This window comes from Pieris rapae, chromosome Z (genome assembly GCF_905147795.1).
Source record: "Pieris rapae chromosome Z, ilPieRapa1.1, whole genome shotgun sequence".
Taxonomy (NCBI): Eukaryota; Metazoa; Arthropoda; class Insecta; order Lepidoptera; family Pieridae; genus Pieris; species Pieris rapae.
Window position 1 is genome coordinate 8497606 of NC_059534.1, and position 22774 is coordinate 8520379.

The 22774-nt window shown below is 38.1% G+C and overlaps 1 protein-coding gene across 50 annotated transcripts in view; it reads left to right on the forward strand.

The window, feature by feature from the left end:
• Positions 1 to 246: 246 nt before the first annotated feature.
• LOC110993988 (titin) overlaps positions 247 to 22774 on the forward strand; it is an 89972-nt gene continuing 67444 nt past the window's right edge. For 48 of the 50 annotated variants that reach the window (XM_045634292.1, XM_045634288.1, XM_045634289.1 and 45 more), the window contains exons 1-20: positions 247 to 614; positions 5487 to 7149; positions 7225 to 7454; positions 7544 to 8908; positions 8982 to 10838; positions 11020 to 11163; positions 11359 to 11760; positions 11862 to 12260; positions 12405 to 12800; positions 12906 to 13706; positions 13925 to 14176; positions 14271 to 16774; positions 16890 to 17084; positions 17188 to 18595; positions 18675 to 18962; positions 19314 to 19545; positions 19860 to 20031; positions 20322 to 20508; positions 20794 to 21124; positions 21208 to 22531. In XM_045634292.1, the coding sequence (XP_045490248.1) occupies positions 494 to 614; positions 5487 to 7149; positions 7225 to 7454; positions 7544 to 8908; positions 8982 to 10838; positions 11020 to 11163; positions 11359 to 11760; positions 11862 to 12260; positions 12405 to 12800; positions 12906 to 13706; positions 13925 to 14176; positions 14271 to 16774; positions 16890 to 17084; positions 17188 to 18595; positions 18675 to 18962; positions 19314 to 19545; positions 19860 to 20031; positions 20322 to 20508; positions 20794 to 21124; positions 21208 to 22531 (14271 nt within the window). In that variant the 5' untranslated portion in view covers positions 247 to 493. The remainder of the gene's footprint in view (positions 615 to 5486; positions 7150 to 7224; positions 7455 to 7543; positions 8909 to 8981; positions 10839 to 11019; positions 11164 to 11358; positions 11761 to 11861; positions 12261 to 12404; positions 12801 to 12905; positions 13707 to 13924; positions 14177 to 14270; positions 16775 to 16889; positions 17085 to 17187; positions 18596 to 18674; positions 18963 to 19313; positions 19546 to 19859; positions 20032 to 20321; positions 20509 to 20793; positions 21125 to 21207; positions 22532 to 22774) is intronic. The other 2 variants (XM_045634333.1, XM_045634334.1) reach the window with 1 other exon arrangement.

Consider the following 22774-nt stretch of genomic DNA (forward strand, 5'->3'; position numbering starts at 1 on the left):
AAGAATGTATTGAATTAAGGCTATAAAACTCTTAAATAAAATATCATGCCAATGTCGTGAATTATCGGTGCGTGTTGACAGCGGCGACGAAGCAAAAGTTTAATTAGTGTTGTCTTATGAATTAACTATTTTATTTGTTATTGTGTTCGAAAAGGGATCAAGAGGTCTGCAGTGGGGTGTGAAGGCGCGTGGAGGGAGGTACGCGGGAGTGCGCTCGTCTCAAAATAACTACAGTATTTCGGTCGCCCCCCGCCCCAGAGAAGCGGCGCTTGCGGCGATCGCCCGGCGTCTCCGCACTACCCGCTAACTATTCGCAATCGACCGACGTCTTGGTTGTTGGACTGGGTTATAATGACTTGACTTCTGCTAAATGAACCCGTGGACTAGTATAAGTTTTTCGCAGTGGCGTTTTTATTTCATATCGGGCGAGCACCGCTAAGGACCTATAGCGTCGAGTGAGAGTTTTTTTCGTGCGTGTGGCTGCGGTGGCGTGATGGAGAAGCAGTCGAGGTGGTCGGAGCAACGCTCCCTGCAGCAGCACTCCGAGCGCCGCGAGCAGATCGTGCAGCAGCAGGAGCGCATCCAGCACTTCACTCAGATGCTGACACAGCAAGGTTCGTCAGCTTACCTTTTACCGCATCTAACTTTCATACATAAATTCGAAACAATGCTTGTGCGATGTATATATTTATATTTTGTTTCAACTTAATAAGTGCCGGTCAATGGAAGAAGGCTGCCGGCGTTGGAGTCCGAGCGCCGTCTGTCTTGGATTTCTTTATTTTAAGTAACTAGGAAGAAACTAAAGACGAGAGCCACTATATGCGCAGGGCGCTTTTCCATCTCGAGCAAGATAGATCGGCTATTCTGGGGCGTGCGTGGGCGCCGATGGCTCGCGCCCGCCGCGCGCAGGAATGTGCTCTCTTAACACTCGCATATTTTCACACTTATTTTTCTGACTAACTTTCGAGAAATGATCTCACTGTCTCGTTGCCCGAATTAATTTTTTTAACTTGTAAGCGAATTGCAACATTCTGGTTGCCAGGTGGTACCGTAAACTCACAACGCAGAATGAAGGCTGCGCCGCGTTTCGACCCCGTTCCGGATGTTTATGCAACTATTAAATCTTAAATGCTGAACCAGCCGGCATAATCGGCGTGTGAGTTTACTGGTCTCTCCAGGTTGCAGTGCGAATTCATGCATTAAAACTTGTTTACTTTTATGGCGCAAACTCGTATCCATATATGGATATCAACAGATATGTTTCCATGCAAGGATTAATTTCTTATTATGAAGACTACGTTACAAAGAAACTAGGCTGAATATTGATGTAATGTTACCCGGTCAAGGTTTTAAAATGTTAACAATGAAAACCTTTGTATTTGTAGTTTTTTCACTTCATATTTTCGTACTGGAATTTGGTATACGTATTTATGTATATACGTACGTATTCTTTTGTACAAAAGAATTTGAAAGTTATGTATTGCAAAATAATATAAGATACATAGGTACTAGAAATAATTTAAATAGTCAGACGGTTAAATAAAAAGATTTAGAAGAAGTTAACGATTGTAACTGGAACCCAGACTTAAAACATATATTTACGATATTCAATATCATGTAACTATGACTTAATTGGTTCCAGACGAGCGGATATACACTCGTTGTATTAACATATATCTTAAAGGACATAATTCCTTAGTTTCGAATAGTTAGAAAAATACATTTAAAAAGTTTATTATGAAAAATCGTGATTAGGTATTATAATTTAAAATATGTACAAATATTATCAACAACCAGTTGTTTAAATAAAACATTTTCAACAATTAAAATTACAATAGTAAACAAAGGTATGATAACCAGCGTGACACAACTTCAATTTTACATTATTATAATAATAAAAAAAATAACATTGAGTCTGTTCATTAAAACGATTTCATTTATAAATTTAAAAGATTATTTAGTAAATTTTACTTGAATAAATACATTATTTAAAATAGTAACATAGATTTAATTATAGGTTTGTCGTAATATTCTTTTACCGTTTGAATTGCTTTCATAGAACTCAAGAATTATTTGAGTTTTCACATTGTTGAATATGGTCATAGTTTATTATTAATTACGGATGAAGGCTGAACCTTGGTTTTTATTTTTTTTACCGTTTTCGACCGGTGTGCTTATATTAAGTAAAGTACAGGTTATGGACAGTAAGACTTAGGATGGACAGCTTTGCAATGTTTTTCTAAGATGGAAAAGTTATTAACAATACATATGTCACGGAATAGGATGGAAATCTCCAGTATATATATCATGTCCCATACATGCCCTTCTTGAAAAACATATTAGTGTATTGATAAAGAAGTGCGATGTCCCGTACGTTGCTTTTTGTTGTATATGCACTGTTTTCTATTTCAATTTACTGAGAATGACAGAATAATAGACCTATTATTACGACGTAAAAACTAAGAATTGTATCGTTGACTTTTCACTTTTCCTCACGATGAACGGATGGGAAATAATCTTAGGTTCAAAGACATTTAAAATTAGGTGCTTAAAGCGATGTAGTAGGTTGGAACAAGTTTAATAGTAAATAAATAAACTGAAAAGAGAAAGAAACGAGTATTAATAGGTACAACGGTAAAAACATTAAATTCAAAATTTAACTTTCGTCTTTATTAATTATTAAAAATTCTTATATGTTAAATGAGTAATTAAATAAAATTAAACACGTTTCAGATTTAAAAACGACACGTGCAATTTATTTCTGGTACTGAAATAAAATAGGATTATACAAATAGAATATTTGCATACAGACATTTTTATCACCTAAACTCATCTTGATTGACGATTCTTGCTATTGCAACTAATATAGTTTTATTTATATGAATAAAAACAATTACATGTATTCGCACTCTTGAGTATATCTATAAAAACATAGAGAAATAATGCGTTTAATTAAAACGTCTAACAGAGTTGTAATTATTTATAAAATTTAATACGAAGAATTCTACTTTCGCTTTGCAATTTTAATGTAAGAATGCGCTGCAATTTGAAAATTTAATATGTATTAACTAGATAACAACACTGTCTGGAATATTTATTAGATATAGTATATTTCTGGCAAAAATACTGACGGTTTGAAATTTGTTAACTGCGGAAAGTAACTAGATATTAGGGTCACCTACCATGTATCTACGACTTATACGAAGTGGAAACTAGATCGCTCAATTAACACAGCTTAACTGTAGATTGTCGCGGTTCTTGCATCTCAGAACTATTAAAATATACCTTTTTTTACCTCAACTGAGATAACGAGAAGTTTTATGATAGACATTTTTATTTGCATATTCACAGTTACAATTATTGTCTTCATATACAATGGTGATAGATAAATTTATATATTCAAATGAAAACGCCGCGACACGATAGACTTATTAAATATATTACGACACCAGTAAGCCAGGTGACTGACCGTAAATTCAATCAGAGATAGTTACATTGATAGCGGAACTGAGGCTGTGGCTATGTCACGACAATCACGATAGTTACTCAATACAATCGACGCAATAATAAAAACATACATGGCTCTGATACGCAACACTACCGGACTGGCACGCGACCCAAACTCACTCGACTTATCTCCGAATTAATAAGGCAAACGGTTTCAAGCTTACTTTCCCCCGATTCACATTAAACGATTACTGTTTGTTTAATGTTTTTTATATACCGCTACATATATCACACTAGATTGTGTCGACATAATGCAGGCATGATACGTTTATACGTTATTGCTTTCTCCGTATCACCGTTAACTATGAGTTTCTGACTTGTCATGTCCACTATTATTACGGACTCTTCCATTAAATCCTATAATTCTACGTTCGCTCGATTTGTTCCAACTGATCTGTAATTTAAATAATGTTCAATTCATTATGCATATACATAAAACTAAAAACGAGTCGATTAGAAATATTGAAAGTATCTCAACAAATAAGGCTGCATTTTAAATCACTTGATTATCTCTCTTAAGTGAAGTCAAGGTAGGGCAAAACGTATATTTTGAAGTATGTATATGTAATAGGGCCACTGACCATATGGCGCACGCATTGCACGGTCAAGCTTAGAGTACATTATCAATATAACTCAGTATTATTTACTATTCAATACGTATATATAGATTTATAAATCTCCACGTTTGCTCAGCCAAGTCTTCAATTAATTATCATTGTATTAATAGGAATTTATGAAACACGTATGATTTGCTTCGTAATATATAAAGATCATATTTGCAATTCTTGGGCGGCAGCCAAAGCCCGCCCAGCATGGAACTACTCCTACGCAATATACAAGTGTTTGGTAGTGGCACGTTAAATATGGGATACACTTTTGATAAATAAAACAATATGTAGTCGGTTTGAGCCTATTTGTTTTCTTAATATTAAAATGACTTGACCTTGACCCATATCAAGTTTCTGGGATTTATAAAAGATATTATTTTAAGTTTGCGACCGCGTCACGAATATTAACAGAATTATCCAAATTGGATTTTGTCCTTTGATGACATCATTTGTTTTTTATTAGGGTTTACCGATACGAGTCAAGATATATTATGTAATAAATGATGGTAATAAGGTAAGGTCAAATACTTATCAATGAAAGGAAATACTTTTAAATGAGCTGACAGAATATGATATGATTAGGATTATCGACCTGTAATTGACGTTTCTATCAGTAAAATCAGTTTTATTTTTCTGTACTCAACTGATGAACTTACGTTATTTAATTGGTTTTCTAACAAGAATACATAATTTTTTTGCTAATTTACCTATGATAACAGAACTTTCGCAGTGTTATATAATTTCGATCTGAACAATAAACGCCAACAAAATAATATTATTGTTCATAATATTATTAGTTTCATTACTAATTTGGACCAAAATGGTTCTCGTAACAAGATCCGACTGGTGCGCACAAAAATAGACGCACGAAGAGAGCTTGTACGCGCGGTCCGTCACGAACGTGACTCACGCGCATCCGAGAATTACACCACTGGAACACGACATACTTAGAGCCATCTTATAATATCTGCGAAAATTCCATTTCACGCCAAGAATATCTAATTTTTCTTTCAATATTTAAATATTTGAAAATTCTTCCGTAAGTTTAGATGCATAACTAGACCTGAACTATAATACAGTTCTCCTAGCTGTCAAATCGAAAAATATTATCTTTTTTTCTTCCTTAATTTTATTATGCACCTTGCGAATTATTTAATGAATTATGAATATGATGGCATTAATGTAGCCATTAATGTAGCTTAGCGATTAACGCTGCTTTATGCCTGCATCATAGACCTGGGTTTACCCCATGCCTCATTAGGCAGATATGTGTCTCAATAACATAATGTCCTTATATATACTGTATTTAAAATTTACAAATATATTAAACGCGTATTGTACAAAATAACACTAGTATTTGTTTTGTTACAGTTGGAACTGTTGGTGGCGATCGTGTACCCATCACTGCTGGAAGGCCAGGAGAACCGTCTCCGCCTATATTCGAACAAATATTTAAAAATGCTAGATTTGCCCAAGGCGGTAATGCCAAATTCGAAGGGAAGCTCAGAGGTAATCCAACGCCAGTAGTATCGTGGACCAGAAAAAAAGCACCATTAGTAGAATGTAATAAGTACAGTATGATATACAATGAACAGACTGGTGATGTATCGTTATTAATCAAACAAATTGGACCCGGTGATGAGGGAGAATATACATGCACAGCAAGAAACCAGTATGGTGAAGCTATCTGCTCTGTGTACATTCAACCCGAGGGTGTTCCTGTCCCTACGCAACAATCATCTCAACAACAAAGTTACAGACATGTAAGTGAAAGTGTTGAACATAAGTCATATGGAACTCATGAATATATGACAGAACAATCAAAACAGTCACAAAAATTTGCTTATACAAATGGCACTGACCATTCAGCTTCTGAAGATTTTAAAGTTGATACTTTTGAATATAGGCTGTTAAGAGAAGTTTCCTTTAGAGAGACAATTACGAAAAGATATATCAGTGAAAGCGATATTCAGGTTAGTACAGAAATCGATATGTCGCTAGGACCTGTAGCTCCACCAAAAATAACTCAAAAGCCAAGGAACTCCAAACTTCAAGAGGGAACTGATGCACAATTCCAAGTACAACTCTCCGGTAATCCTAGACCTCGTACAACGTGGTTCAAGAATGGCCAAAGACTAGTAAACTCTGCAAAACATAATATAATAAACACGAACAATCAAACGATACTAAGGATAAGAAATGTACAAAAGTCTGACTCTGGTCACTATACCTTACTGGCTGAAAATCCTAATGGATGTGTCGTTTCATCAGCGTACCTTGCTGTCGAATCACCTCATGAGACGTACGTACAAGATCAAAAATCTCAGTACATAATGGATAATAATCAGCAAATTGAGACTGAAAGAATAGAAATTAGTGAAAAAGCTCTCGCCCCGCAATTTGTAAAAGTCTGCCAAGATCGTGATGTCACGGAGGGCAAAATGACGCGATTCGATTGCCGCGTCACCGGCAGACCTTACCCAGAAGTCACGTGGTTCATTAATGATAGACAAATTCGAGATGACTACAATCATAAAATTCTAGTTAACGAATCTGGTAATCACGCTCTTATGATTACCAATGTCGACCGTAGTGATAGTGGTGTAGTAACATGTGTCGCAAGAAATAAAAGTGGAGAAATTTCTTTCCAGTGTAGATTAAATGTAATAGAAAGGGAACAAGTGGTCGCTCCTAAGTTCGTTGAACGTTTTATTACTCTGAGTGTGCGTGAGGGTGAACCTGTAATATTGAATGCTCGTGCTGTTGGCACGCCTACACCACGAATCACATGGCAGAAGGACGGTGGTCCGATTATACCCAATCCTGAATTACGAATCAATACCGAAGGTGGGGCCTCGACATTGGATATTCCGCGAGCTAAGGCGTCGGATGCGGCGTGGTATCAATGCACGGCTCAAAATGTCGCAGGTTCCACCGCTACTCGGGCAAGGCTCTACGTTGAAGTTCCTAAGGAGCCTCCGCCTGAACAAAAACGTCTGCACTTACCTCGGCCTACAAAAATAATTGAGCCAGAGTGAGTACATTATGTTAATGGACCCGTAGTATTAGATTTGATATTGTGATTTTTATAAACATTTTAAATTTTCAGGCCTGCACCTGGACCCGAAATTATATATTTGAGGCATGTGGAAAGAGCTCGACCATATGTCCCTCCTGGCGAGGAAGATCGAATTTACCCACCGCCGCAGTTTATTGTGCCTCTAAGAAGTGTCACTCAAACTGAAGGTGGAAAAATACACTTCGAGACGAGAATCGAACCAGTGGGTGACCCCACCATGAAGATAGAATGGTTAAAGAATGGTCAAAGTATAGAAGCCAGTACGTATATATTTTATAAACTATAATTATATTATATAACCTATAATTTTGATCGTACCGAAATTTTTAATTTCGAATATACATTTCAGGTTCCAGATTTACATCAATCTTTAGGTTTGGTTACATATCTCTTGATATGCTCAGTCTAAATATTCAGGATAGTGGTGAATATACATGTAGAGCTGTCAGCTCTACGGGCATTGCAGAAACGAAAGCAATGCTACAAGTTACTCCAAGAGCCACTATTGAACGCACTAGTCAACATCCCGAAAGTTTACAGTATATACAACACTTGGAAGATTACTCTAAATATCAACATCAGGAGTCTATTGAAGAACAAATATCACAACGCCCACAGTTCATAAGGCCACTTCAAGATCTTGGCGAATTACAGGAAGGTAGGAACGCTCACTTTGAAGCCCAAATAACCCCTGTAAGTGATCCAACAATGAGAGTGGAGTGGTACAAGGATGGCAAATCGATCACAGCCAGCTCGCGAATCACAGCAATCTTCAACTTCGGATACGTCTCCCTTAACATCATGCACCTACGGGTTGAAGATGCAGGTTCGTACACAGTTAGAGCTGTGAACAAACTGGGTGAAGCCATCAGCACTGCAACTATCAGAGTTGCAGCAAGAAGTACCGTAACTGAAGATCTCGGCATACCTGAACAGAGAAGATACATAGAAAAGACTGAGCAACTTGAAGCTTATCAACAACAACAACATGAGAGATACTACCAAGAAGTACCTGAAAGTACACAACGACCAGAGTTTAAAACTCCTATCAAAGATCAGATGAATATTAAGGAAGGTGGATTTGCCCACTTTGAAGCTCGTCTTGAGCCAGTTGGGGATTCTACATTAAGAGTAGAGTGGTTGAAGGATGGACGCCCCGTTGAAGCAAGTTCAAGAATAACCACATTCTTTAATTTTGGATACGTAGCCCTGACTATTAAGTCTGTTACCATTCACGATGCTGGTAACTATACGTGTCGAGCCTATAATGCTTTAGGCCAAGCGACAACTAGTGCTAATTTGACAGTTGTTACAAAGAAAGATATTATAGCTGAATCTCAACACCCTGGAGGCTTAGAAAAGATTCAATACTTAGAAGATTCTAGCAGGTATTCAAAACGATCAGAAGAAGAGGTTAAAGTAACTCAAAAGCCTAGATTTTTGGGGCCACTTAAAGGAACAAACAAGATTGTTGAGGGACAAAGTGCTCATTTCGAAGCAAGAGTTGAGCCTCAGAGCGATTTAACTATGATAGTTGAGTGGTACTTTAATGGAAAGCAAATAAAATCAGCTAATCGTATTCAGACATATCATGATTTTGGCTACGTAGCCCTAGATATAACAAATGTTAGGGCTGATGATGCTGGTGTCTACACAGTTGTTGCGAGAAATGCTTCTGGAGAGGCTCAACTGAGCGCTTCTATGGTAGTTGAAAGTAAGTTTTTTACTATTATAAATATTTTCAATTAGTTTTATAACAGTATAAGAAGTAACGTTATTTTTTTCAGCGCGATCCAGCATCGATACTACGAGCATTCACCATGGTTTATATGAGAAAACTCGTCAAATGGAAGAATCAAAGTTTGTTGAACCAATGTACCACATAGAAGAAATCTCGAAATCAAAACCAGTCTTTGTGCAACCCTTGTCAGATCCTAAACCGATTTCAGAGGGGAAGAACATTCATCTTGAATGTCGTCTTGAGCCCATGGGAGATCCTACAATGAGAGTTGAATGGTATCATAACGGCAGAGCTGTTACTGTAGGCTCACGGTTTAGAACCTATTATGACTTCGGTTTCGTAGCTCTTGATATAATTCATGCCACATCATCAGATTCTGGTGAGTACACCGTAAGAGCTGTTAATCATTTGGGATCTGCACACACATCGGCTATGGTACGTGTAATTGAAAGATCTGATATCGTGACGGATACTCAACATGAACAAGCAGTTGAACAGATCCAAATGCTTGAAGACGCAGCGCGCCGTACCAGACAAGTGCAAGAAGATATAACAGTGATGCAAGCGCCACAATTCTCAAGAGCATTGCACAATATCGAGACAATAGAGGGAACTAACGTGCATTTGGAATGTCGTTTACAACCTGTGGGAGACCCAACTATGAGAGTAGAATGGTTCTGTAATGGCAGGCCCATAAAGACAGGACACCGATTCAGGCCTGCTTATGAATTCGATTACGTCGCTCTTGACCTTCTGAGTGTCTACCCGGAGGATTCTGGTGTCTACACATGCCAAGCCACTAATCAGTTGGGTGAAGCGGTTACTTCATGCGCATTGCGGGTCATGGCAAAAAAAGATTTACTCTTTGAATCCCAACACCCTTCCGGATTGGAAAAGATACAATATCTAGAAGATGCCTCTCGATACAAAAAATCTGAGGTGGTCGATGAGTCAATTCATGTGAAGCCGCGCTTTGTCACTAAACCAAAGTCGGTTGAAAATGTCAAAGAAAGACAGCATGTTCATTTTGAATGTAAATTAGAACCTGTCACCGACTCAAATTTAAAAGTCGAATGGTTCAAGAATGGCCAACCAGTAACTATTGGTCACAGATTTAGACCTATTCATGACTTTGGTTATGTAGCGCTCGATATCATTGATTGTATTGCAGAAGATTCTGGAATATACACATGTCGTGCTGTTAACTTACTTGGAACCGACGAGGTAAGCTGCAAGCTTACATGCCGTGAAACTGCAGATATTATTCGTGCCACTCAAAATGAAGCCGGATTAGAACAAATACATGTATTAGAAGACAGATCTCGTTACCAAAGAAGCGATTTTGTCGACGAAGTAACGACGCAAGCGCCGTTGTTTACAACATCTTTGAAAAACATTGAAATAAAAGAAGGACAACGTGCCCACTTCGAGTGTAGACTCATTCCAGTTTCTGATGCTACGATGAAGGTAGAATGGTATCACAACAGCAAACCTCTGAAGAGTGGATCTAGATTTACTGAAACCAATAATTTTGGTTTTGTTGCGCTTGACATCATGTCTTGCTTACCGGAAGATTCTGGAGTTTACACTTGTAGGGCCATTAACGCTCTTGGAGAAGCTGTCACTTCCGCAACAGCAGTCGTACATTCGAAAAAATCGATTTATTTGGAGTCACAGCACCAAGAAGCATTGCCGCGGTTACACCAGCTGGAAGATACTTCGAGGCACCACAAGCCTAGCGCCCCAGATGATGCTGTGTCACAAGCGCCAGTATTTACTATGCCCATGCGCGATATTAGAGTAGCTGAAAACCAAGCAGCTCACTTTGAGGCAAGATTAATTCCTGTTGGTGACCCAAGACTGAAAGTAGAATGGCTCCGTAATGGCGTACCTATAACAGCCTGTAAGTTTTTCTTTTCCATTGTTTTATTTAATGGGCTCGATATTTTATTAAATTTCCGTCTGATTCTTGTAACGTTTAGAACATTAATTTGAATAAATCTGATAGTTTATGAGATAAGTGTAGTAAAAATCACATTTGTTTTTGTACATTTATCAATTATTCAAAATTATATTTTTTTCAGCAAACCGCATAACCACAATGCACGACTTTGGTTATGTTGCTCTCAATATGAAGTATGTTAATCCCGAAGATTCAGGCACGTACACTTGCCGTGCTGTAAATGAGTTAGGACAGGCGGTGACCTCGTCAACTTTATTCGTACAATGTAAGTATTTTACTATAAATGTATTCATGTGTAAGTAAAATGTTACTACTTTACATTCAATTTAATACAAATATATATTGGATGTGACAAACTGGCCCTCAACCTATTTATGTTACTCAATTTATAGTTGGCATCTCAAATATGTAATGTTTATTTTATGCTTAAATAAGTTAAAAGAATTAATTGTTATTTTAGCTAAAGCATCCCTACTCTTAGAGTCCCAAAATCAAGCGGCTCTGCAAAAAATTCGTCAACTAGAAGACACATCAAGATACCAGCGTAAAGAAGATATAGAAGTTGCAGTTAGCCAAGCCCCTCGTTTTGTAACACAATTGAATGGGCCTAGCAAGTTAGTTGAAGGACAAAGTGCTCATTATGAATGCAGAATTGAGCCTTACCCAGACCCAACAATGCGAGTTGAATGGTACTTTAATGGGAAGGTTCTTCAAAGTGGCCATCGTTATCGTACGGCCTTTGATTTTGGCTTTGCGGCGCTCGATATATTAACGGTGTATGGGGAGGACTCTGGCGAATACACGTGTAAAGTTATCAATAATTTAGGACAAGCAACATCGTCCATTAACTTGAATGTGCAATGTAAGTATTTAAAAGAAATATTTATAAAATTAATTTTCACCATGATTTTATTTTTGCTTTTTTATCCTAATGACGAATATATCAATTGACGACAATTTCAGCAAAGGAATCAATCATCAGAGATACGCAACACGAAAGTGCCTTAGAGAAGATTCAATACCTTGAAGATGACAGTCGTTACAAGAAGGTGGTCCATGACGATAGCTTTTGTGCAGAAAAGCCCCAATTCGGTAAACCTATTAAGAACGCTGAAGCGCCCGAGGGTCAACCGATACATTTAGAGGCAACTTTAACCCCAGTAAATGATCCTACAATGCGAGTTGAATGGTACTGTAATGGAAGGCCTATTCAACAAGGTCATAGATTCAAAACAACGTATGACTTTGGATACGTGGCTTTAGATGTGTTGTACGCTTACGCAGAAGATTCCGGAACGTACATGTGTAAAGCTACTAATGCTGTTGGTGAAGCTGTTACCACAAGCTCTGTGAAAGTAGATGGTAAGTTGTAAGTTTAACGTAGGAGGCAAGTTAGTTTTGATTTATGAGTTTGGGGTTTATTTTTTATTCAATCACGTACAAGAGGTATGTAACCATAAAACATTATGCAGCGGAATATTCTTAATTGTATATTATCTATTTTAGCTAAAGCTGGCCTATACCTTGATACCTTAGATGAGCAACGTCTGAGGAAGATTCAAGAGCTGGAAAAATATGAAAGACCTAAGCCGACTGAGGAAGAACGACCAGGTCAAAGGCCCATCTTCCTGACACCACTAACAAACCTTGAAAACCTGAAAGAAGGTGATCATGCTCATTTCGAATCCAGAGTTGAACCAATCAATGACTCTGATCTCAAGATCGAATGGTTCCTTAATGGGCAAAAAATTAAGACTGGCCACAGATTTAGAACGACTCATGATTTCGGTTATGTTGCGTTAGATATTTTATACACATATGCAGAGGATTCTGGCACTTACATGTGTAAAGCGACGAACAAACTTGGAGAAGCAGTTAATACCTGCACGTTAAAGGTTGCAGGTGCGTATTGTTAAAACAAACATATATCTACCATTACTATTAGTCTGATATTTTCCTTTAATATAATTAAACGAATATATTTTATAATTAGTGCATGTTTTGCAGGGCACAGAAATATAATTTTAGACACTCAACATCCTAATGGGCTTGAGAAAATCAGGCAGCTTGAAGCCCAAGGTCACACATCTAGAATGGAAGTAGAAGAACCCAAAGTATACCCACCCAGATTCGTGACTGAATTGAGAGGTACCACACATGTATTTGAAGGACAAACTGCTCATTTTGAGTGTCAAGTTGAACCTGTCCATGATCCCAACCTACGTATAGAATTCTACCATAACGGTAAAGCTCTGCAATCTGCGTCACGATTCCATATCACTTTTGACTTTGGTTACGTGTCTTTGGATATACAGCACTGTGTACCAGAAGACGCTGGTGAATATTCAGTTAAAGCAATAAACGCTCTCGGACAGTGTACTTCCACCATATCCATGACAGTAACCGCAAAAGGAAGCATTATTTCGGAATCTCAACGTCCAGAAGGCTTGGAAAAGATCCGAGAATTGGAATCTGCTGAACCATTTAAGCGACCGGAAATACCAGAACCTGTGACGAGACAAAGGCCAGTGTTCACACAGCCTCTTCAGAACATTGACAATATCCAGGAGGGCCAGACTGCACACTTGGATTGTAGGTTGATACCAGTTGGCGATCCTACCCTTAAAGTGGAATGGTTTAGAAACGAGAAACTTATCGCAGACAGTTCTCGAATAACTAAAACTCATGACTTTGGATTCGTGTCCATGACAATTAACCACGTTCGCGATGAAGATGAAGGAGTTTATATGTGTAGAGCATCTAATTTACTTGGAGAAGCTGTAACCACAGCTGCAATGAAAATAAAAAGTGAGTACTACATAGATAGTATTGTTAATACTATTACTATAGTGAAATCATATTGTTTTTTCCATATTTATATATTTGAGTAGTCGAAAAATATTTTATCCAAGCCGTCTTCGTAACAATAAGAATTAAAGTATGTTGCCATATGAGCATTAGTCCCAATATGCATTCATGCTCAGCAGCCTGTATGTATGTATTATATAGGTTTTTTATTTTTATAGCTAAAGCCGCTATCCAATTGGAAACGCAACATCCAGAGGGTATGAAAAAGATCCAAAAGTTGGAACAACCCCAACCCAAAAAAGGCGAAGAACCTGACAGAGAATTTGAAAAACCAATATTCACGCAAGTTCTTACGGGGCCTTCAGAATTGTGGGAAGGCCAACATGCTCATTATGAAGCCAGAGTGGTTCCTGTGGGTGATCCAAGTTTACGTTTCGAATGGTATATTAATGGAGTCGAACTTAAGATGGGTAAGTTTATTTAGTATTCTCTTTGTTGACATCTTACTAAAATTGAATTGTTTTACTGTGTTTTTCTATTTAATTCCTGAAATACGTCTTTCAGGTTCGAGATTCCGTACTACTCACGATTTCGGTTTTGTCACATTGGACATCAATTCAGTTGTATCTAATGATGCCGGCTTATATATGTGCAAGGCTATTAACAAGGCTGGCAGTACAGTATCCTCAACTTCACTTAAAGTGAAAACAAAATCTACTATTATTGACCAGGCGATGCGACCTGAGTCGTGGGAGAAGATCCAACTTAAGGAAGCATCTATGAACCAAGTTCCAGAGAAATTTGTAGACTTGGGAGTACAGCAGGCACCTATATTTACCACACATTTACAAAGCTATGATAAACTCGTTGAAGGACAACATTTGCACCTCGAAGCCCAAGTTGAGCCACGTTCAGACCCACATTTGAGAATTGAATGGTTCAAAAATGGAGTTTCTTTAACCACAGGTTCCAGGATTAAGAGTACTTTTGACTTTGGCTTAGTAACTTTGTCTATTAATAGTTTAAGACACGACGATTCTGGTATCTATACCTGTAAAGCAGTAAATCAAATGGGAGAAGCTGTTTCTACAGCATCAATAAAGATTGAAGATCGTCATTGGTTAATGGGTGACACCCTTCACCCTGAATCTTTAGACCGTATTGGCGCTTTAGAACAACCGAAACAAACCAAACCAGATTCTCCTGAACCTGTATATGAAACTCCTGTTTTTATTACTCATTTGAACAATATCCTGTGTAAAGAAGGAGACAATATTCATTTCGAATGCAATGTGGAACCATCGCGCGACCCGACTCTTAAAATTGAATGGTTCTTTAATAATAAGCCTTTGCCATCGGGTACAAGATACAAGAGTACACATGACTTTAGTTACGTATCGCTTGACATAATGCATACGTACGAGGAGGATTCAGGAATATACACATGTAAAGCCACAAACAATAAAGGATCTGCTACAACTTCAGGCACCTTAAAATGTACTGGTGATAAGCAAATCTATCTTGATACTCAACATCCTCAAGGCAAGGCTGGTTTAGAAGCTGTCGAACAAGCAGAAGAAGCTAGATTAGCTAAATCAAGACGATCATCTGTACCTGATACTGAATATCCGAAACCAGAATGGATTGTTCCGATTGTTGCTGAATGTCAACTCGTAGAAGGTCAGCCACTTCACTTGGAAGGACAAGTTGAGCCGAAGGATGACCCGGCCCTTAAGATAGAGTGGTACTTTAATGGCAAAGTTCTAGAACATGGTTCAAGGTTTAAGCTTGCTAGCGATTTCGGTTTTGTTACTTTAGATGTGACTGATGTATATGAAAGAGACAGCGGCATATATACTTGTAAAGCTTATAACAAGAGAGGTGAAGCTTTCACTTCTTCGACTATTTACTGCAGTAGCAAGGATAACCTCATTGAACGTACTCAACATCCCAAAGGCAAAGAAGGCTTGGACAAGATTCAGAACCTTGAAGACTCTCTGCGAAAGGAGCCCTCACAGAAGCCTGATGACGATACAGGTCGACCACCTGAATTTACTACGGTATTCCAAGATATCTTTGATATTAGTGAAGGACAGATTGCCCACTATGAAGCATCTCTCATACCGACCGGTGATCAAACCATGGTCATTGAGTGGTTCTATAACGGAAAGACCATTGAAGCTAGTCACCGTATCCGCACCGTATATGCCTTTGGTATGGTTGTTTTAGAAATCCTTGGTACAAAGACTACAGATTCTGGTATTTATTCGTGCCGTGCCACAAACAAGTGGGGTCAGGCAGAAATAAGCGTAAAACTCGAATGTGTTGACAAAAGTAAGGGGCAAAAACCAAGATTTACGACCCACATACAAAATATTGAAGGTCTTAAAGATGGTCAATCAGCTCACTTTGAATGCACAGTTGTGCCGGTAGATGACCCTGATATGAAGATCGAATGGTATCATAACGGACAACCTTTACGTCACTCTAACAGAATTAAAACCATTTCTGATTTCGGTTTTGTAGTAATGGACATAGCTTACACACAAAACCACGACACAGGAGAATATGTTTGTCGGGCATATAACAAATACGGTGAAGATTTCACTAAAGCGACGATAAATTGCTATGGAAGAAGTGGAGTTTACTCAGACAGTTTACAGCCAGATTCACTAGCTAAAATACGAGAGTTAGAAAGTTTACAAGGTCTACAACATCAAGCACCAGCACCGGCTTCTGCAGTACCTCCTAAATTCACAACTCAAATAGAAGATGTTACGAAATTAGTGGAGGGGCAAAGTGCTCACTTTGAAGCGAGACTAATACCCGTGGATGACCCCGATCTAATAGTTGAATGGTACTATAACGGCAAGAAATTACCTCATGGACACCGATACAGAACTTTCCATGACTTTGGTATTGTCATATTAGATATACTCTATTGTTATGAAGAAAACTCTGGTGAATACGAATGCGTTGCGACCAACAAATTGGGCCGTGACTCAACAAAGGCTATATTGAAGTGTACATCGAAGGAAAATTTGATCTTGGACTCGCAACTTCCGCGGGTATGCATTTTTATAATTTTATTGCAACAAATAAAAGAGAAAAATTAACAATTATATTGGATTATTTTTCTATTTCATAAATATAAAGTACTTATATTTTTTGTAAAAATTTTAGGGCATGGAGGGTGGATTAGAAAAGTTACAGACTCTAGAAGACTCAATGATACGAAGAAAGGATGTAGAGGTTACAGAAACGAAGGGCAAGGCACCAGTCTTTACTGTTCCATTATCTAACATCGAGAACCTAAGAGAAGGTGAAAATGCTCACTTTGAAGCTCGTCTTACACCAACTGATGACCCCAAACTAAAGGTACATACAATTTATTTAAGCTTTATTGCGTAACCCTTATTAGAATTTCCTACCTTGTGTGTTTTAATCAAAATCAGTATTTAATTTCTAAATTTGATTTTAGATTGAATGGTACTGGAATGGAAAGTCCTTGAAAGCTGGTTCGAGGTTTAGAACTTTCTGCGACTTTGGATTTGTTATTCTTGAAATATCACCTACATATCCAGAAGACTCTGGAGAATATATGTGCAGAGCCTACAATAACTACGGTGAAGCTGTTACAACTGCCACAATGAAAGTACAAGGCAAGAGGAATATTATATTGGAATCCCAACTTCCTAAAGGCATGGAGGGCACTATTGATAAGATTGCGGCTTTGGAAGGTTACACCGGAACTGCTGATAACCTAAGCCCGGAAGTTGAAAGTGGAAACCCACCCGAATTCGTTACAACGCCATCTGATGTTATTTTAACCGAGAATTCTTCGGCTCATTTCGAGTGCCGTTTAATTCCCGTCAATGATTCCAGTATGAGAGTGGAATGGTTCCACAATGGTAAACCACTTCTTACTGGATCCAGAGTGAAAACTATCAACGATTTCGGCTTTGTGATCTTGGAAATTGGTGGTGTCTACCAACGTGATGCTGGTCTATATACTTGCAAAGCCACAAACCGTCACGGTGAGGCAACAGTTTCTTGTAAACTACAAGTAAAAGGTAGACAAGGCATTATATTAGAACCTCAATTGCCGTCGCACTTCAAATCAGGTACAGAAAGTATCCAAAAACTGGAAGAAACACTTCATAAACGAGAGGAAATTCCAATTGAAGATGAGAAACCAAACCCACCGAAGTTTGTCGTGGAAATTAAGGACAACCTCGATGTAGCCGAAGGTGGTCCAATTCACTTTGACTGTCGTGTAGAGCCAGTTGGCGACCCAACAATGAGAATCGATTGGTTCCACAATGGCAGGCCATTTGCAACAGGCTCTCGTGTCCACATGCTAAATGATTTTGGATTTATTGCTCTAGATATTGATTACATCTACGCTAGAGATTCAGGAGAATACACATGTCGTGCAACTAATAAATGGGGCTCCGCCACCACTACCGCTAAAATCACATGCAGCACCAAGCGAGACATCATTTTTGAATCTCAGTTACCGCAAGGAATGAGTGGAGAGAAGATTAAGGAACTCGAAAAAGGTCGCATTAGTGATGGACCCAAAGAAGAACCTGTTATCAATAGTCCACCAAAATTCGTGACGCAGATAAAATCACACACAATCGAAGAATCTGAGTCTATACGGTTCGAATGCCGCGTAGAACCCAAAGAGGACCCTAGGCTACGTATCGAATGGTACAGAAACGGTAAAATTTTGCCATCCGGACACCGTTTCCGCACAGTGTATGACATGGGCTTTGTTTCGTTGGATATTCTATATGTATACTCCGAAGATTCTGGAGAATACGTTTGCCGCGCTGTTAACGATTTCGGAGAAGACTTCACTAAAGCAACAGTGTCTTGCAAACGTAAGTTATATGAGCTGTCCTTTTGAAATTTATGTACAAGATTAATGTTCATTTTCAACGTCATTTTTTTTTATTATAGGCTTACCTGATATAATTCTACAAAATCAAGTTCCCAGAGGCATGAAGAAGACCGAAGCCTTGACTCAAATGGAGGCTACTATTAAAAAATACACCTCTGAAGTGTTCTTAACTGAGGAAGATCTATATGACGTTGATAAAAAGCAACCACCTCGGTTTGTTACTCAAATCCAAAGTCAAACAAATCTAGTAGAAATGGAAATGACTAAATTCGAATGTCAGCTGGCGCCAGTAGGAGATCCTAATATGAAAGTAGAATGGTTCTTCAACGGAAAACCGCTGCTACACAGTAAGAATATTGAAATTATGAAATAAATTGTCATTTATTAAATACAACAAAAATATTACACTTTATTTTTTATAATACATAATCGAGACTTGTTTGTACTATCTTTGTTTTAATAACGAGCTTGCAAGTAAAATTTTATGCCCTGCAAGCCTCATTCGGCTAAAAATATTTTAATTAAATAATAATAAGAAGACTGATATCGTGTAATATATGCAACTTCAGTTACGTATTACTTTAGGAGTCGTTTAATGGAAACAATCATTTAAGAATTAAAATTTACCTTTCGTTAACATCTAATATATCAGCATGATGATTATCCTTTTTGACTTAGTCCATTCTTATTTTTAACAGAAAACCGTTTCACGCCCATCTATGACTTTGGTTACGTCGCCATGAATTTCGGCTGGGTGTACCCAGAGGACAGTGGCGAGTATCTATGCCGTGCGACTAATTTGTACGGAATGGACGAGACTAAGGCAGTTATTAAGACCGCAGGAAAGCCCGGCATCGTTTATGATTCACAGTTACCGAAACACATGAAAAGTATCGAGAAGATTCGTGAAATGGAAGCATCGTGGCAGGCGTATGTATTTTTTACCAGTTATCGTAGTGTTGTACCGAAGTGTAGTAAAATCCCTTTTTAGTTTTTAAAATTCAGATTTTCGGGGGTTTTCTAATAAAAAATGAAAAGGAGGAAGATCAAATATCAATAAATAAATATTTAAAGTCAGTATTTGTAACGCACTAATTATTTAAAATAAAATAGTTTTCGTTGAAGTATGCCATTATTGATTATGTAATTTTATATATATTACATTCGGTCATTATACCAAATGCCCTTAGTAATATCGATTACTTGTATTGGTAATAGTATAAAATACTTATTTGCATTGTCAGAGTACCAGAAAAACCCGGTGATGAGGTGAAGGAAAGGACAGCGCCAATATTCGTCAGCAAACCCGAACCAGTGACGGTAGAGGAAGGAGAATGGGCCAGATTCTGCTGCCGCGTCACCGGACATCCGAAACCACGTGTTATGTGGCTTATAAACGGCAACACTATTGTTAACGTAAAGTTTTTTGACTCGATGATTTTAATACTAAAAATAAATTTTGTATAAATTTATCTGCAAAATATAGCTAAATACGAAATAGTTATATATCCATGATAACTATCAGGTGCTAGTCACGTAAATCCATTTTGAAAAGAGTTATTTTAATTCTATGATCACAAATATCGATAATTGTCAATGAATACATATCTACATAATCTACTCAAGTACTAACACGAATTAGTGTCAAGTCATTTGATATATTCGTATTTAGTGGCGTAATCCATTAACTAATATACATATTGCAGGGCTCTAGATATAAACTGACATATGATGGCATGTACCACTTCGATATACCAAAAACAAGGCAATACGATACGGGTAAAATTGAAGTAATTGCCAGGAGCTCAGTAGGCGAGGCTCTTGCTACGACCGAACTTAAAATAGTCCCACGACACGATGACTATAGAAGCGTATTGAAGAATGCACCAAGACGTACGTATATTACAAATATCATATACAGAGTGCCATCACAGGCTTTGCTAACTTGCTTACAATGACTTAATGAATAAGATACGAAATTATGCTACACTAATACACGCCAACATTACGCACACGCTACGCTTAAGCACATTTCCCTCTAAGATTCCCTATACCTTTCCCTTTCGACGAACTGCTGCTACCTGCTTCTACCGGCTTACCATCGGAACCTTTTAAAGGTATGTCTCTAAGTTGCGCTTTGTATATGAACTGCTCTTTACTGATATTTTTAATGTACAGCTTGGTACGACGAAACAACGCAATATCAACGATCTGACACTGAATTAGAGAAAACCTTCGAGGAGAGACAAACCTTGCAGAGGAAGGGCGTCATAGACCATCGACCAGAACTAAAGCAAAAAATAGTTAAAGAACCAGATACGGAGTGGCAGCAAACAGTAAAAAAGAAGAAGAGTGAGGAGTATTACAATAAATTGCAGGAATTGGAAAATGAACAAATTGTAAAGGAAAGTCGAATGCGAGAATCTAGCCATCAGTACGCTGTGTCTGGGGAAAAAGTGGCCAGCGCCTCAGTTGCGAGAAGCATGGCACAGAAATATGAAGATAACTTGTTAGTAAAGATAATTTGATTGTCTTAGCATACTATTGAACTTTACTTTGTGGTTGGTTATAATTTATACATTTGTATTTCAGGGAACAAACAGAAGAGGTCGTAGAAAAAGAAGTTACTAAAAAGATTCAGAAACCTAGAATACCTGATCCACTAGAATCAACCGTTCACGGTAAAGAAGTGCATGTTGCCAAGCAGAAACAAATACAAAAAGAAGTTGTGGGAGATACAGAAATAACTCGCAAAATTACATCGACAGAAACTACTGAAGTTGAACATAAAGCTCAAACTCAGGAGAGAATAGTCGAAGGACCTGTGAAGCCTTCCAACCCACCGGTATTTACGAAGAAAATGCAACCATGCCGTGTTTTTGAACACGAACAAGCAAGATTCGAAGTCGAGTTTGACGGTGATCCTTTGCCAACAATTAAATGGTATCGAGAAAACTTCCCAATAAAGAACTCAGCTGATTTCCAAATTCACACATTCAGTACAAAATCTATTCTTATTATTAGACAAGTGTTCATTGAAGATTCAGCGGTATTTGCTGCAGTAGCCGAAAACCGAGGTGGAACTGCTAAATGCAGCGCTAACTTGGTTGTAGAGGAACGTCGACGACAGGGCAGGGGAGGAGTTATTCCTCCAAGTTTCACACTGACAGCCCAAAATGTCAACGTCACAGCTGGACAACTTGTAAGATTTGATGCTAAAGTCACTGGAACAAAACCGATCGATGTGTATTGGTTGAAAAATGGCAAGAAAGTGCAACCAGATATCAGGAACAAGATCCTGGAAGAAGATGGAACATACACTCTTCTTATTCTCGAAGCCTTCCCTCAAGACTCTGGAAAATACGAGTGCGTCGCAATAAATAGTTCCGGAGAGGCTAGATGCGATGCCGAATGTATTGTTAATACGCCGACTACTAAAGAGAAGCCCAAGCCACAAACTAAGGCTGCTAATGCTCCACCAGAGATCATTGAACCGATGAAAGACCGCGTCGTCACCGAGGGTCAAGCTATTGAATTCAGCTGTAAGATTGTCGGAAAACCGATACCAACAGTACAATGGTATAAAGAGGACAGGTTGATCAAACCATCAAAGTACTTCCAAATGTCACGTTCTGCTGACGACTACACACTTCGCATATCAGAAGCTTTCCCTGAAGACGAGGGTGATTATAAATGTGTTGCCTACAATTCAGCTGGAAGAGTTACAGTGGCTGCTAAACTGAAAGTGACGCAGCCGGATCAAACGGACAATTTGCCAACATTGACGCCGTTGCGTGACGTAATCGTATATGAGGGTCAACCTGCACAGTTCAAAACTCAAATTACGAGCAAGGTCAAACCTACCATCCAATGGCTTCGGGAAGGTGCTCTCATACCTGAAACACCTGACTTCCAGGTTGGTATTATCGTCTGAAATTTTTTTATTCTCATATAATACAAAAACCATCAATGTATGCGTATCAGTTTGCAACGCCTTATCCTTTTTGATATATTGGTCTTCCTTCAATATTGAAAATTGATTGATTCTAAACCTAGACACAACCGATTAAAATTTTAATTTGTTTATAGAGTACAATCATGCATTGGAAAAGATAATCAGTTGTAGAGTATTGTTTATTCCAATTTTAGGACACATCCA